This window comes from Lepisma saccharinum, chromosome 7 (genome assembly GCF_977018435.1).
Source record: "Lepisma saccharinum chromosome 7, izLepSacc3.1, whole genome shotgun sequence".
NCBI lineage: Eukaryota > Metazoa > Arthropoda > Insecta > Zygentoma > Lepismatidae > Lepisma > Lepisma saccharinum.
Genome location: NC_139235.1, coordinates 44386837 through 44403091, shown reverse-complemented (window position 1 = coordinate 44403091; position 16255 = coordinate 44386837). Strand labels below are relative to the sequence as shown.

Sequence of the window (16255 nt, the reverse complement as noted above, 5' to 3'; positions counted from 1 at the left end):
AAAATATTGAACAAATTCTTTGGAGTGAAGCAACCTAGCAGCAAAACCATTTGAAATGTAATTTAAGCGTTTTAGATTCGGAAAGCAAGTTATGCCAAAATTCGACATCTACAGTTGCTAAAGTTTCAACTGTCCACCTTTATTTGCTACTACTGACGTGCTTTCCAAAATGAAATAACTTGTTTTTTCATGCAATAAAATGTTGTATGCATACATTAAACATTCAAGGATGATTACAAAAAGTATGATAAACCTCGACAATAGTGAAGAAATACTTTGTTTTCTGCAGAATTCAAATGAATGATTTTGAATATACAATTTAAATAATATTATGAGTTTGTAACTGAAAAGAGCAGTGCTTCTTCATTGAGGCTTAACGAATGATTCTTTTACTTGGCTCTTAGGATTGTTTCAAATTGATACTTGTAGCCACCTGTATGAATCTTTGTATTTAATTAATGCCTGTTAGAAAAATTTTTAAAGTACTTTTATTCATTCTGCATTAAACTTACCTCACATAAAAACGTGATTTTTCACACAAAATAAAACTAAAAATTGCAAAAATAAAGGTATATGTTCATCACTTGCTTAATAATCGTGACCTGACTGACGCAGGAAAAAGAAATGCTCGATGTGGTTCAATAGAGATATGTCTAGAGATTGAGAAAGCAAACACTAAGTAAGTTAGGTGAAAAAATAATTTAATTTGATCATTGCAGCTACCGTATGTGGCAATTCTTCTCCTGTTCACACTTTACCTTCATACAAATGGAGTTACTCTTCTGCATAACACTTTGGAATTCATGTAAACAGTTTCAGTTACTGACAATTGCCACAGGAGCGAAATACCATTAAGTCACCCATTACCCAAAATGCTAGGTGAAGGAAGCCTAGTCATGAATCAAAGTTCTTTGGCATACCATATGGAAGTAATGTGAATATGTTTTAATTTATTTGTTTGGTTTTTCTAGATATTTTTCCTGTAAGTTTGAACTCCCACTTAGGGAAAAGTGCACTTTGGCTGTAGATAGATAAAAGGTGGCGCAAGAGTCATCATCCTATTTGAACTGACATTTATTTTGACATCTTGTTGTTTATATCAGTAGTGTTTTGTCAGTTAAATAGAAGATACTCATGAAATTTATTGTGTGCAAAAATGAATAAGTATACCCAACAAGAACGTGGAAAAATTGTGACAATATTTTTAAGGAATAATCTATCTGAAATCTTGACACAACGAGAATTTAGACGACATTTTCCCAATAGTCCAGTGCCTACACTGCAAACCATTCGACATCTTGCTTCCTTTGGGGATATTTGAAGTCATTGGTTTATGTGAATAAGCCAGAGACGTTACAGCAACTAAAGGACAAAATTCAGCATGAAATTGAAAACATTTTTCCCGCAGATTCTTTCCATCACCATGGAAAACGCAACAAAAAGAGCCCAAATTTGCATCAATTCGAATGATGGTTATTTATTGGATGTAATGTTAAAAAAATTGAGAACACAAAACTTACAAGTACACAAAAAAAACCTACTTTGTTTAATTTAAAACCCAAGCTATACGTGAAGAAAATAAGGTGATGACTTTTGCCCCACCTTGTATTATAATACATACTTGTAGTCACAGAAGTGTTAACTCGATCACAAGTCTTATGCTTCAAGTTTTAAATATGAAATACAATTAATTATAAATAATAGGTATTATCCCTCACCATATTTTGCTACGATTTTCGCTAACTTATTCGGTAAACTAATGTAAATCCAAAGGTGGCGAAACTTCGTACAGGATGATATTGTGAGCCTTTCTCGTATCGACAAAATTCGTATGAAAAATATGCATGGAGTCAAGACAAGAATATATTTTTATTGAAGCATTCGTATTTTTCTAAATACTTATTAATATTTCTTGAATATTTTTGGGTGGGCAATCGGGTGGGCAGAGGAATTTTTGGGTGGGTGCCTGCCCACCCTCGCCCACCCATTGCACCGGCCCTGGCACTGGGAACTAATAATTATAAAATGCTTAGGCTAAACACCCTGTAGTGTATTGCCACACATTTTTAAACTTTACAAAACCTTTGTGGAATAAAATGAATGTTGACATTGTTCAGACTGAAATTTCACATTGTATTCAGCATGAAATTAAAGTAACAAATGATAGAAACATTGCACAGTTATCTTTGTCTCTTGTGATTTGTATGCTGTCCTAAAAATAAAAATAATATTTTTGCGAAAATTCTTGGCGGTACTTCTATGGGTGGTGTGGGGTCGTTGACAGTCTCATCACCAATGTTTTCAAATGGCTCTGAATTTGTCCTCATGATGATGGGTTGATGCCAAGGTTTTGGAACATATACTGGGATTTGAATCTTGGATCTATCGCACTGAAGACAAAAAAATTGGAATGCCTTTGCATCTCACGTAAAAATTGATATTGTTCAAGAAATCTACTGTAGCCATGGTGGTCTAGTCGGTAGGGCTACCACACAGGAAATCTGGGTTCGATTCCAAGGTAGGAATTTTTCCAACCTTGTCCCTACATAAAGTGGCTCCGGGATTCACCCAGCCTCAAATCAATGGACTAAAGGTGGCCGTGGCACGGTGCTGATCACGTCAATTCCATAATGGCTGAGATCGAGAATGTGTGGGGCCATACCCCCATATCCCCATAATCTGCCTTCATGGCACGGTGCTATATGCACGGGGAACTTTACCATCAAGAAATCTATATACTGGTAACACAGTTAAGCCTTGTCTCTACAGTATGTTAATCAAACATTAAAATACTGATCAAGGCAAAATTTTATAGTATAAAAAATATATACACTAAAAATGTAACGTTTCCACCCTCTAACAGGGTCTTCTTCAGACAAAACTTTACAATAAATAGATGAATTTATTGAGAAGTTTTGTCTGAAGAAGACCCTGTTAGAGGGTGGAAACGTTACATTTTTAGTGTATATATTTTTTATACTATAAAATTTTACCTTGGTCAGTATTATAATGTTTTATTAATCTACACACATGCTTCATACACACACAAAACTGTATATTGATTCTTACCTTTGAGTCATCTGAACCAGCTCATGTCTGTCGGCTGAACCTGGTCCAGCCAAACACCTTTTCTTGCTGGGTCCAATAGGGCCCGTTGATGGATGTGGGAAGGGATGGTACGTGTTTTTATGATGAACTTCTCGTAGCAACTGATGCAAGGAATGCTCAAGTACATGGTCATGGTCAGACTTCTGTGGAGGAGGGACTGGAGGCTTCTTATCTGTTCCGGTGCTGTGACACAAACTGATAATCAGCTGAATTCCTGGTAATACCTAATGATTAAAAAAATTAGGTATGTTGTTACATGAATGGTAATGCCCTGCAAATTAACAGTAAAACTGATGTGAAATTGGAATGATTGTAAATGATCATAAGCCATATATCGACAATTGGATTTAAAAAGTTTAAAGTTGGATTTCAACCACTACGCTATCAGAGAGGTCCCAAGTGCTATTTTGTAGTTTAAATATTTTTATGTTGTTGCGATGAGGATGAATGAAAGATGAAATTGAAGAATACTGCATTACACAGCATAATTGTTGCAGATTTTATGCCAATTATTTTTTGCAAAAAAGTAACGATACTTAAACATAATTTATTACTAAACTGTCTTTGGTGTAAGATTAGGATCCAAGGATTACTCGTGAATATAAAGTGTATCCATTTCGTTGCGAGGCCGAGAGATCGGGAGAAGTGTGGTGGGCGCTAGCGGAGATGCCAACATTTTCGACTAGAAACGTCCTACTTATTTTTAGACATATCTTTAGCATGCAGATATTTATCAAGAAATTTCTGTGCAAATTGCCTACACACATCTCGACACGAGTCTGTTTTCACGTGTAACGAACCCGTCTCATCACAAATTGTACGAGTCACACCTCTATTTTTATGACCTTTCTAAGAATCTAAGAAATTGAGAATTGTATAAATTTAAAAAAATGAGTTCCACCTCTATTTTGGAAAACTTACTTTAGGAATATACTTTTATTAGTTTATTTCTTCTCTACCCGTTTTCGCTAGCATTGCAGACCCTATATAAAGGCCAAAGCTTGGCTGGCAAGAGAGTTAGACTCTGCCTGCGGGCGAGAGAAGGTGTGCTCCACTACTGCGAGAGACCAAACACCAGAAAAGGAGAAGGACTCCGCTTTCGGACGAGAGGAGGTGCGCTCCACTCTGGTGAGAGATAAGAGGTTGGACTCAGTCCACTGGTCAGAGAATCCGCTCCACTTTCGGGTGAGAGATAGCCTCACTCCATCTTCGGATGAGAGAAGTTACGCTCCGTCTTAGGACGAGAGAAGTGAACTTGGCACTGCCAAGAACACACTCCACCCTTGGGTGAGAGAAGTGACTAATCAGCTTTCCTTTTACGCCTGACACACAACTCACACACACACTGCAATTACAGAAAGAAGTAGCATGGCAAGTACCCACAACCATTCTTTCACACAGTACGAAATTAACATGCTCTTGGTTCAAGGTCTGTTCCTCGTTCCTCACTCCATTCACAGCTCTGTCCAGAGCACCTGTAGTTGCAAAGGAAAGAACAACTCAAGCTCGGAGTTTTAAGATTGCAAACAATGCTCACGAAAACCATTGACTTTTAACGGTTTAGTCTGCAACGTAATCTTGATACAGTGTTGCACATTTGAAACCTCCAAACGATTCCAGGCTAAGCAAAACGCTTTCAAGGGTAAACTTAAGCGGGACGTTACTGGTCGAAAATGTCGGAATCTCCGCTAGTGCTCCCCGCCACACTTCTCCCGATCTCTCGGCCTCGCAAGGAAATGGACGCATAGTTCTTTAAATTAAATATTGTCCAAATCGTTTCTTTGTGACAGTTTAGCAAACATCTTTCTGCTCTGTAAAAAGTTAACACATTAGTTGCTTTGGAATTGTGCATATCAGTCAAAATATTACACTTGAGAAAAATTACTAGTCTTGCGAAGAATGGACTTACAGATTTGATCATCTGCGTCTGAAGATTCTGTGCCACTATTATTGGTTTTGTTATCTGACGTGCCCATGCGACAACTGATATAATCCAATTTTTGGACTGATAAAACAGGGTGCAGCAATTACGCAATTAATGGTATTATAATGAAAGATATCAGTTCGGTGGAGATGTGGAATAATGTATTCTATTCTCAACAATGTGTAAATTGCTGAAAGTAGCAATTGATGAAGGAACATCCAAGTCATGAACCTGGAACTTTTAGTGGCAAATTTGTTTGATTGTAAATTGTTTTTTTTAAATCAATGAATTAAATAACATTCAGATTAAAGAAATAATTTATAGATCTTAGAATGATTTTTCCTGAAAATACATTAATCTTGTAATAATTCAATGACATTTATTAGACACTTAGATACTCTAACATTTCTATGTACTGAAGGTTAAAGCTCATGGGAAACAAAAATGTAACATTTAAACTCAACTGTAAACACAATAAATTTCTGTTGCTTCACAACACAATTATCTTTTCATGTACAAAAATAGCAAATACACAAATAGAATATAGAAATATACAAAATATTGATTATATTAAACTTACAATGGTGTCACTGTTCTAACTAAATATAGTGGCTGATAAAATTTATTTAACTATCATTTTAAAAATTAATCAATGCAATTCAACTACAAAAGATTGTAAAAAAATGTGATGTAAACATAAGACAAATTTCGTTTTTACAAGTTGTGCAGCAGTCTGTTGCCACAATCAGCTTTTAAAATAGCAAAAAAAGAATTTATGTTTTTAGTGTCACAAGAAGTAAAACAACATAATGTTCTTCAAATTAAGCTCAAACATAATATCAGTAAATAAAGAATAAACCTTCAATGCGTTTCGATGTGAAAATCTTGTGGAAAGTTCTGATACACAGCCTTCAACTCTGTGTATACACTATAGCAAGGAAACACCTTAAACATTGAAAAACAAATGTGTATATTTATACATACTATGTCAAAAAACATACATGCAACTTTATACATGGTTCTTTTTAAATATAACAATTCCAATAAAAAATAATCAAAATTCATTTTCAAAAAATACAAATAGTGATATTTTATCCATCCTGTTCAGTTGTTTACAATTTATGTGATTGGCCAATAAGGTGGCAACAGATGCTACTTTGTAGTCATGGACATTTCTGGGTTGTAATGATCCGATTGAAAGTCAATGAGGTTGTTACAATCCAGAAGTGTCTGCGACTACTTGCAAATAAGTCTCTCCATAAGGTGAGATGAAATCAACTTGACAAAGACGACATATGAATGTTATTTTTCTATATCTCAGATCACTAATGTATGTGAAATTAGACTATTGTTGAAGAGTCTTTCGCTAACCTAGTGGGCAAGGTGATGATCGCCTTGTAACCAAGGATGCATATGCTCGATCCCTTGTAGAGTACATGTTTTGTGGTTGTTAGTGTATCTGAGTGTAAATTTGGGTTACTTCCTGATTCAATGTTAACATTCAATTCATGTTAGGGCGGATAAAAAACACGGTTGATAATAAGAAGATGCAAGTTTCAAAACTATTTCTGCGAAACTTACTTGTAAATGTTCTATTAATTTCGGTGGCCTCTGCCAGCATCCACTTGGGAACTCATTACTTTACTGCTGGGCTGACTTCCGGATCCTGTTGTTTCCTCGCTTATCGCTAGGAGCACTGGACTAGCCAGTTTGTCTGCTGCGTGTGATAGGTTTAAGTTGCTGCAATAGCGGAAGCTAAACATGATGTGCCTGACCACCACTGTCGATATTCAGATCGTGTGGAAAGTACAGAATTGCGTGTCTCTCTTTGATTTTGGTGTTAATCAGTGTGTGCGCTGTATGCCTGACTGAAACTTTTTGGATCGTGTATTTGTTAAACTTGAGGTGCTTTGCTAGTCCAGTGCTTTGCATCGTTAAGTGCTGAGGCCACCGAAATTAATAGATTTACAAGTAACTTTCGCGGAAATAATTTAGTAACTCACTTACGTCTTCTTTTTAACATTCAAGTTGCACAAGCCATGGTTTAACTGCTAACTAAATTATGGAGTGAAACACAATGCAGTATTTAGTATTAAATATCAATTCTACTTACTGTAGCCATTATTTGATTTCCAACTACCATGTGCGGAATGGGCCCTTGCAATTGGACAGCCTCTTTTGCCAACTGGTTGAATAGTTCCTTGCAGAAGAGAACATTTTGGGCCGCTTCAAGCTTCTGCTGCCAGTGAACATCTGGATTTGTACTAGTGGGTCCAGAGCCAAGAATATTCACAGATGAACTACAAAGGTCTTCCTGATCTACAAGAAGAAAAAAAAAATGACAAGCTTAAACCCCAGAACACTGGCCATATAGGTTCATCATCCACTCTCAGTTCTTAAATCTCAGAAACACAATACAGTGAAATGTACAAAAGAGAAATGCAATGACAGTTGTCAGAATGTATTCCATTCTTGTGATCAGCACTTGATGCAATTACCTTGCATGCAGCAAAGACCATTCAGAGGAGAATAAAATTAGTTTGCTAGTTGTGTTTAAAAAAATTGATTGCCCTTTCTGCAAGTCAGTAAGATTTTGTCTGAAAATTTTGGAACAAATAATTTCTTTCTGAGCCCATATAAGTTGTACGATTTCAATTAGTTTTGAAAAAAACAAATAATTTCTTTCTGAGCCCATATAAGTTGTACGATTTCAATTAGTTTTGAAAAATATGTTGCAAATTTTGTGAATGGTGAATTCTTTATTTCCTTCATTAAATGTACAATAATAATTTGGTGCATTTGCTTCAAGAGTGTAAGCTTGTAATTCTGAGACACTTTTCTCATTTTTTAGTCTTTTTAATATGATAGCTAATAAAAATGTCCAAAATGGACATGTTTGCGTTGATATATATATATTTCACCTCATTTCCAGTAAGTGCTAGTGTAATTACATATCAATTTGCATAAAAAATTTACGTAAATAACTGGTTTTGATGGGGCGGCATTGAGTGTCACGCACGGGACGTTTGTGCTAATATGAGGACACAGATGACAGAGGGTTAATACTCAATAAGTGTACAAAATTTAAAAATGGGATCCAGAGTTATGGTAGACTTAGGTTAGGTAATGCATGATAACATATTTTGATAGACAAATTACTGTGATTCAAAGCTAAAAGTATAACTGAAATGAAACACAATATTGCTTGAATTAATGTACATGAAGACGATATTTGCACTCCCAGATCTTGGAAATACATGGTGATTCAATATTAGTGCACACAGCGAAAAATGGAGAGGCGAAAGTTGTTGGAAATAGGTGTTTCAATCTGAAGTTCTTGAATTTTCGAAGTAGCATGCACCATTCAGGCAGTACACTGGTTCAAACCTCATTGGTAGTCAATATGCCACACGCTTGGCCCGGAGTATTGTATGTCATCTCAATACCATACAGTACTGGGTCAATTAAGAATTGATGATGACAATTACAGGCAAAGGGGGGAAAAAAAAGAAGTGAATGTGTGATGACTAATGAGCACTCCCCCTCCCCTTCACCAGACCAATAGAAAATGATGCACACACACAAATGAGAATCAGGCTACAGTATGTGCTTCACACACTGTGCCACTGCCCTCGTCACATTCACGTTTCTTACTTGCTTTCATTTTGTTCAACACAGCACTTCAAAAGCTGATGCATTATAGTTCAATGTTTGCAGTGTTTGATATTGATTAGTGCTGCAAAATTGGAGAACAAAGTTAGAATCTAGAAGAAATAATTTTTTGAGGCTATTCTCTACAGTCATTCATTCTCATCACAATGATTAAGTCAGAGGCAGAAAGGAGACAAAAAAATAATAACCACACTAGAATAAAATTGTGTGTTCAAAGACACAAAAATTTGTACACATAAAATTGACAATTATTTGACATTAAGAAGTATTCCAGGCCCCTTCATCAATAGATTTGTGAAAACAGTGAAATTTTCCATCATGTATATTGTTGGGTTAATAAAAGAACATCTACAGTTTATTCCGAGTTTATTGAGCTTCTCACTTGGACGAACACAAGTGCTACAAAAAAAAAATATTCGAGAACCAAAACAGTTGAACATCGATAGTTCAGCTTCACACAGACTACAACCCCTTCTAGATGACTTCAAAAGTTTACATTCCCGGCAACCGTCAGTCAGTGCAGAGTTGGGAGGCGTGTCGGTTGCATAGACAGCAGGTCTGTAGGAACTACAATCCTGAAGGGAACATGCCAGTGTCAAAGGACGTTTTACGGCCGTGTTTACTGTACGAGTTCAAATTGGGCAGCAATGCTGCAGCCGTTGCTCGAAAGATATACCCCGCGTTTGCAGAGGCATCAGTGAGTGAGCACACAGTACGAAAGTGGTTCAGTCGATTTGCATCGGGCGATGAGAGCCTCCAGGACAAGCCTCGAGCTGGAAGCCCCGCCACTATCAACGAAGCCCTGCTGAAGGAGACCATCGAGCGTGATCCACAGAAAACATGTAAAGACCTTTCACAAGGGTTTGGAGTGTCGGAGGAAACAATTCGATTGCGTCTGCACAACCTTGGGAAGACTTGGAAGCTCAGTAAATGGGTTCCTCACGTTTTGTCCGAGGAAAACAAACGCCAGCGGCTCACCATTTGCGCATCATTGCTGTCATGCCACAAGAAAGCCCCATTCCTGGACCAGATATTGACATGTGACGAGAAATGGGTGTTATACAGTAACCGCAAAAGAAAACATCATTGGTCGTCCCCTGGTTCTGTTGCATTGACCCCAAAAGAAAACATTCATCAACAGAAGGTAATGCTCTGTGTTTAGTGGACCAGCGCTGGTGTTGTGCACTTTGAATTGCTAGAGCATGGCAAAACCATCACATCCGAGGAGTACTCGTCCCAGATGCAAAGGGTTGCAGCTGCACTGCATCTGAAGCAGCCAGCACTAGTCAACAGGAAAGGAGTGATCCTTCTTCAAGACAATGCTAGACCTCATACGGCGAAAGCAACCAAGGAGGTAATCAACACACTTGGTTGGGAAATTTTACCTCATCCTCCTTACTCCCCAGACATTGCCCCATCCGACTTTCACTTGATTTTGGCCAGGGATAACCATTTGCGTGAGCAACAGTTCCGAAACCGAGATGATGTCACGCAGGTCATAGGACAATTTTTTGCTTCTAGGGACCAAAACTTTTACAAACGTGGGATTTATAAGCTTGTATCTCGTTGGGAACATGTAATTGAAGCTGAAGGAGCTTATTTTGCTGAATAACACACACTTGCCAGAAATTACAGAGTCTTTATTTCTCACTGCAATATACAGCATGAACTTTTTTGGATACCTGGTAGTATATCAATTCTTGATCTCTTGTTTATACACTTTATATATTTATTGACAAAAACACCCAGTTGAATTTTGACACTTGCAACAGCTAATTCCTAACAATGGTACCATTCTAGTATTTTCCTTTATGTGTCTGTATCCTATGAATGACCAATAGCTAGACATGACTTCATTACTTACCTTTTTGACACAATACTTCAATGTAAGCAACTCCTTGCAATTCGGAGGGCACTGTGACACGAAGTGCTGAACCTGCTTTCGGAGCATTTAGTGAACTTGGTGAAGTTGGTGGACTTGTGCCGTTTCCTGGCTGTTCTTCTTCAGCCTTTGTAACTTCAAACATTCCTGTTTGGGCATACTTCGAGCCAGCTACATAAAGATGAAGAAAGTGTGTTAACGATAAACTGCACTTACATATGGAATTATTATTTTATTAAAATCAAGATACAGGAAACAAGTAGCAAAAAATATTTCAACATTGTTATCTGGTAATGAGTAAGAGTAGATCATTATTTCAAACCATAACATATTGTAAAGATGTACACTTAACTTCCAATGGAAGATGAAAACAATTTCGGATTTTTCCATTTTATTGACTGTAAATCTCTAAGTACTGCAGAAATTTCACAGCAAAACAATAAGTGACATGTATCACATGTCATGCTACTACAGAGTGAAACATAGCTATTGCTGGGTCATTTGTCACATGTCATGTGTCACTTCAGTGTGAAATTTCACTCATACGTATGTAATGTATGCATCCCTAAACCTACATATGCAAAAGCATGTTTTCCATTTAGTAATTCTATTTCATTAAATTTTAAATTTCCAAATCAGTTGCAGTGGTCTAGTTGGTACGGCAACCGACTGCCATGCAGGAGACCCAGGTTCGATTCCAGGGGTGGGTGATCTGAGGTCGGAATTTTCCAGCCTTGTTCCCGCGTAAAGTGGCTCTAGGGCTCGCTCACACAGCCTCAAATCAATGGGTACCAGGGGGCAACCTGGGAGGGGGTAAAGGCTGCCTGAGCATAGTGCTGATCACATCACCTCCAAAATGGCCGAGACCCAGAATGAGTGAGGTCCTACCCCCACATCCTCTTAATGTGCCTTCATGGCACGGTGCTATTTGCATAGGGAACTTTACCTTAATTTCCAAATCATATCTCTTCCTTTAAATACTGTCATGGTCATATGAACAGCCGAGAGTTAAGAACGAAGGTAGCCCCAGAAAAAACACAAATCTCTCACTTTTCCATTTTTCAAGGATTGGATGAAGCATGTCCTCGCACTCACTGATATGCAAGCACAATGTCTGATGAACTATGTTAAACAAATTAACTATGCTTATTTAGGGCCGATACCAATGCTGAAGCTTGAAGACCAAAGTGACAGGTGATAAGAAACAAGTGATGTGTATAACTTGGAAATGAGCATACAGAAATAAAGGAAACTTTCATTACAATTCACTTAGTTAATTTTTCCATGTAGTTTTTTGTTCAAGATCGATTTCGCCACCTGTCTGGTAGCTTCATCAGGCATGAAATCAATCTCAATCAAAATATTGCACAGAAAAATGAAAAGCATCACTTCTCTCTTTGAACGAAAAACTTTCATACTGAGGTGACACAACAAGCCACACGTGCCACTTGCCATTCAAGCTAGGGCATTTTCTCAATATCTTTTGTCTTGTCATCTTGCTCTGTTAATAGCTCATGTGCAATGAATGCTTTTAAATGAACTGGATTGGGTCTGTGTCACTTTGATGTGGAACTCTCACGACACTTGTTGCATGGCACTTAACTGAAAGCTCGCTCACAGATTCCCATTGATACCGATGATTGAAAATTGCATCTTAGATATGCAAATCTATATTCACACTAGACTGGCTTTTCAGTCTACAAACACAAAATGAAGAGGTGCCATTCAGATGCTGAGTCTGCAAATAAACATATTTGGGTGCAGGTGCAGTGTCATGACTTATGTGATGGTTTTCTGTAGGCAATTTGTGCTTTTGATGGGCTAATGTACGTTCCATGCATCTGGGCTTATGTATTGTGCATGGCAAACATCACCTGTTTCTGGTAGTTATTAATGTGTTAATTCCTGAATGGTTTTAGATAGTGAACTACTTCTACACTGTGATTCTAGTTTTTGGTGTTTGTGGACTCCCTTCATGATGTGAGATGAACTAAACTTGACAAAGGAGGTGTGACCTTCAAAACATTGTTTTCATACATTTGAACTTACCAACGTAAGTGCAACTGTATTACTGGTAACAAAAAGTGGGATATGGGCACTTATTGCTAGATTGAAAAAATAAAAGGAAGGAAAACAGCTGAAATATTATACAGCGTGTCCACAAAAAACATTCCGTGATTATAAACAACCACAAAATTTTAATTATGTATATTACGAAATTTGTACTGACACCATTCGAAAGAACAGCTCAAAGAATTTTAGCACATGTGTAATTGTTGGAGTTAACTACAACAATAGATGGGATAACAATAAAAGAATGAAAAAAAAGGAAAAATCTTTAGATTGTTAATGTGTTATTGTAAATGGCATTGTTGTTAGAAGCAAATTCTGTTACTGTTGATGTTTACTGGATGTTTAGGTTTGCATTTCAGTTCAGTGTGAATTCTGTAGCATTTAGAGATTCATGGCAAACCCACAGGAACGTAGTTGGTGTGTACTGGAATACCATAACACACGGAGTGTAGTGACAGTTCAGCGTGCCTTCCAACAGACCACAGACATGCAGCACCTACTGACAAGATGATTTTTGAGATGGTACATAGATTTTGTAGAGCGAGGATGCATATGTGATCATACGAAGGGCCATTCAGGGAGACCATCTGCCAGTGTGGAAATTGTGGAACAGGTGCGGGAGACATTTGTACGTGGTCCTATGAAGTCTGTGCGTAGAGCTAGCCTCCAGTTAAACATCCCTAAATCCTCAGTGTTTAAAATCCTACGTACTCGTTTGAAGTTTCATCCCTACAAGCTGCAGTTACTGCAAAAGTTGAAACCTGATGACAGTGAAAAACGACTTGCTTTCTGTGAACATTTATCAATACTTATGGAGAATAATGAGGTCCTGTCTGAGAAAATCATTTTCAGTGACGAAGCAACGTTCCACGTCAATGGAAAAGTAAACAAACACAATGATAGGATTTGGGGGACCCAGAATTTACATTTCATTTTGGAGGTTGGATGCAACTACCCTAAGGTAAATGTGTTCTGTGCTGTATCGAAACTGAAAGTGTAAGGGTCATTTTTCTTTAACGAGGACACTATCAACGGTATGAATTACCTTGATATGCTCAGGAAGTGGCTTTTACCACAATTAGAAGAAGAAGATAATGAATTTATTTTCCAACAAGATGGAGCACCTCCTCACTGGCATCTCTATGTTCATAATTTTCTAAATGAGAAACTTGAAGGAAGATGGATTGGGCGCTCTGGAAACAAAGATGCTGTGTTCTGCAAGTGGCCACAGAGGTTCCCTGACTTGACTGTCTGGGACTTCTTCTTATGGGGTCACATAAAAGATCTTCTATATGTAGCTCTACTGCCTCAAGATCTGGAACATCGGGACCGTCACTGTAGATACGTTAGCATGAGTGGGAATATCACCTTGATGTTTGCAACATGACATGAGCACACATTGAGTGCCACTGAGGTAGGTAATGGCACCAATTTTATATATATACGAGTACCAAGAGCGATGCTATATGTGTTTATAATCACGGAATGCTTTTGTGGACACGCTGTATAAGAACCACATATGTGCCAAAAATACAAATACAGTAAACCCTCGTTAACACAAACCCGCTTAAGACGAACACTCGGTTAACATGAACAAAATGTTGGTCCCGGCAGGGACAGACATATTATATCTTATAGAAAGTTTTATCGATTAAAGCGAATTTTGGTTACCATGAATTATGAACTGTTTTTTAGTCCGTTGCGTCATTAGATCTCATTTAAGATGAACTTTCAAAGTTTTTCATAATTTTTTTCTGTTGTTCCTCTGTCGTTCCTTTGCTAGGTATGTAAGAAATTGCTCAACAATCTCTATCATCTTGTCAACAATCAACTTATACAGTATTGTAACAAACAGGTTTAGATCAACAATGTGTTCAAATGTGTTTTTCTATTCTTTAAAACATAGCCAGTACGAGTAACATCAAGATTAAAACTTGGGTACAATTGCTCGATAATCGCAATCATCGCGTCAACAATGAGCTTTTAACCAACAAATTCAGTTGTGTGTTCAGATGTGTTTTTCTATTCTTTAAAACGTAGCCAGTACGAGTAACATCAAGTTGCAAGCAGTAAGACGGGAGTCATGGCCAAGAGGAAGCAGGCAGGCATAGATCTGCAAACAAAACTGAAAATCCCCAGTTAGCACGAATTTTTTTAACATGAACTCTTGATTTTTCGGTCCCTTGGGATTTGTGCTAATGAGGGTTTACTGTAAAAATATAACGATAAAATAATTTTATGAGAAATCCTGTTGGCACAAAGTCGAAGTTAAGCGTTAACTGAATTTTTGCCTGCAGTGATCCATGCATAAATAAATTTTCTTGTACCTGTTCGGTAACTCAAATCTCCAATAATGGAATTGTGCACTTTCTTCAACCTCCAGTTCTGCCTTAACCTGAGCAATTCAATGTGGAAATCAGGTGTTGTCCTGTTCAAAGCCATTTCCGTTTGAGATGTTCGTAATCTCTCTGCGCCATTCAAAAGAACAGATGCAGCCCCTGCCAGTGCCTGTAAAAGGATTTACAGAACTTCTAATAATATCCACAGAACTTACTTATTCTAAGCCAAACTTCTCACCTGAGCAAGTGCCATTTTGAATAGGATAAACATTTTACACCACAAGTTCAAGTAGAGTAACACTGACTTATTGTCTTAAGTGTAGAGATAAAAATTACAGACCATTATACTGATCTGACATTTCTCTAATTGGAATTGATTCTACAATTCTGAAATTTTTATGAAGATAAAGGGAATTTGATTAAACATGCAATATTTTAGTCTATTCCAATTCTGTACGGAATTTTTTACTTCCAAGGTATGATCATATGGATTATGTATTCTTATGATTTCTAAAGGTCTAATACCATACAGTTGTAGTGTTATATTCTTCTCTTGTAACCCTGTGGCCAAGTGGTTATCACATTGCACTGCGACGCCAAGGGTCCCGGTTTCGAATCCCGCTAGGGTTTGGTTGTTTGTGAATGTCCATTCATCAATTTCATCACTCATCCCCATCTTTGCAAATTAGCCAAGAGGCACAAAACGCGAAGTAAAATAAACTAAATCAATCAAACAATCAATCTTCTCCTGTAAGTACATCAGGGGTGTATAGCTATCGGCACTTCTGGGTTGTAACAACTGCACTGACTTTCAATGGAATCACTACAAACCAGAAATGTCCGTGACTGTACAAAGCAGTTCAGAATAAAATTAATACCTTTGAACTTAAAGAAATAAGTAACAGGAGTAGTGTGGTTTTCATGTAATAAATGCATTATAGAAGTTCTATTTTCCCTGGGTCTTCCCAATGGAATAGTAATCAAGTTGTTGCTTTGTAATCAAGAGGTTCCAGGTTTGATTCCCCAGTAGTAGCACAGTGCCCAGTGGTTCAGATCCTACTTTAAATTGTAGTCCAGTAGCAATTAACAAATCTGTTACTTGCAGAAAAATATTTCAATTGTCTTGATTTCAATGTTTTGTTGATGCTTGAGATGTAGATAATAAGCTATGACATACTGTGTAGATCTTTGTAGAATTTTCAGCAAAACATGCAGGCTTGACAGTACATCTCCTGCGTGTGCCTAACTTAATGATTT

At 37.4% G+C, this 16255-nt stretch overlaps 1 protein-coding gene across 1 annotated transcript in view; it reads right to left on the bottom strand.

The window, feature by feature from the left end:
* Positions 1–16255, bottom strand: part of MED17 (mediator complex subunit 17) — a 105473-nt gene that overhangs the window by 23733 nt on the left and 65485 nt on the right. Inside the window, exons 4-7 of the mRNA XM_083125889.1 lie at positions 14987–15167; positions 10569–10757; positions 7146–7351; positions 3070–3332 (exon numbers count right to left, since the gene is read on the bottom strand). Coding sequence (XP_082982015.1) covers positions 3070–3332; positions 7146–7351; positions 10569–10757; positions 14987–15167 — 839 coding nt within the window. The remainder of the gene's footprint in view (positions 1–3069; positions 3333–7145; positions 7352–10568; positions 10758–14986; positions 15168–16255) is intronic.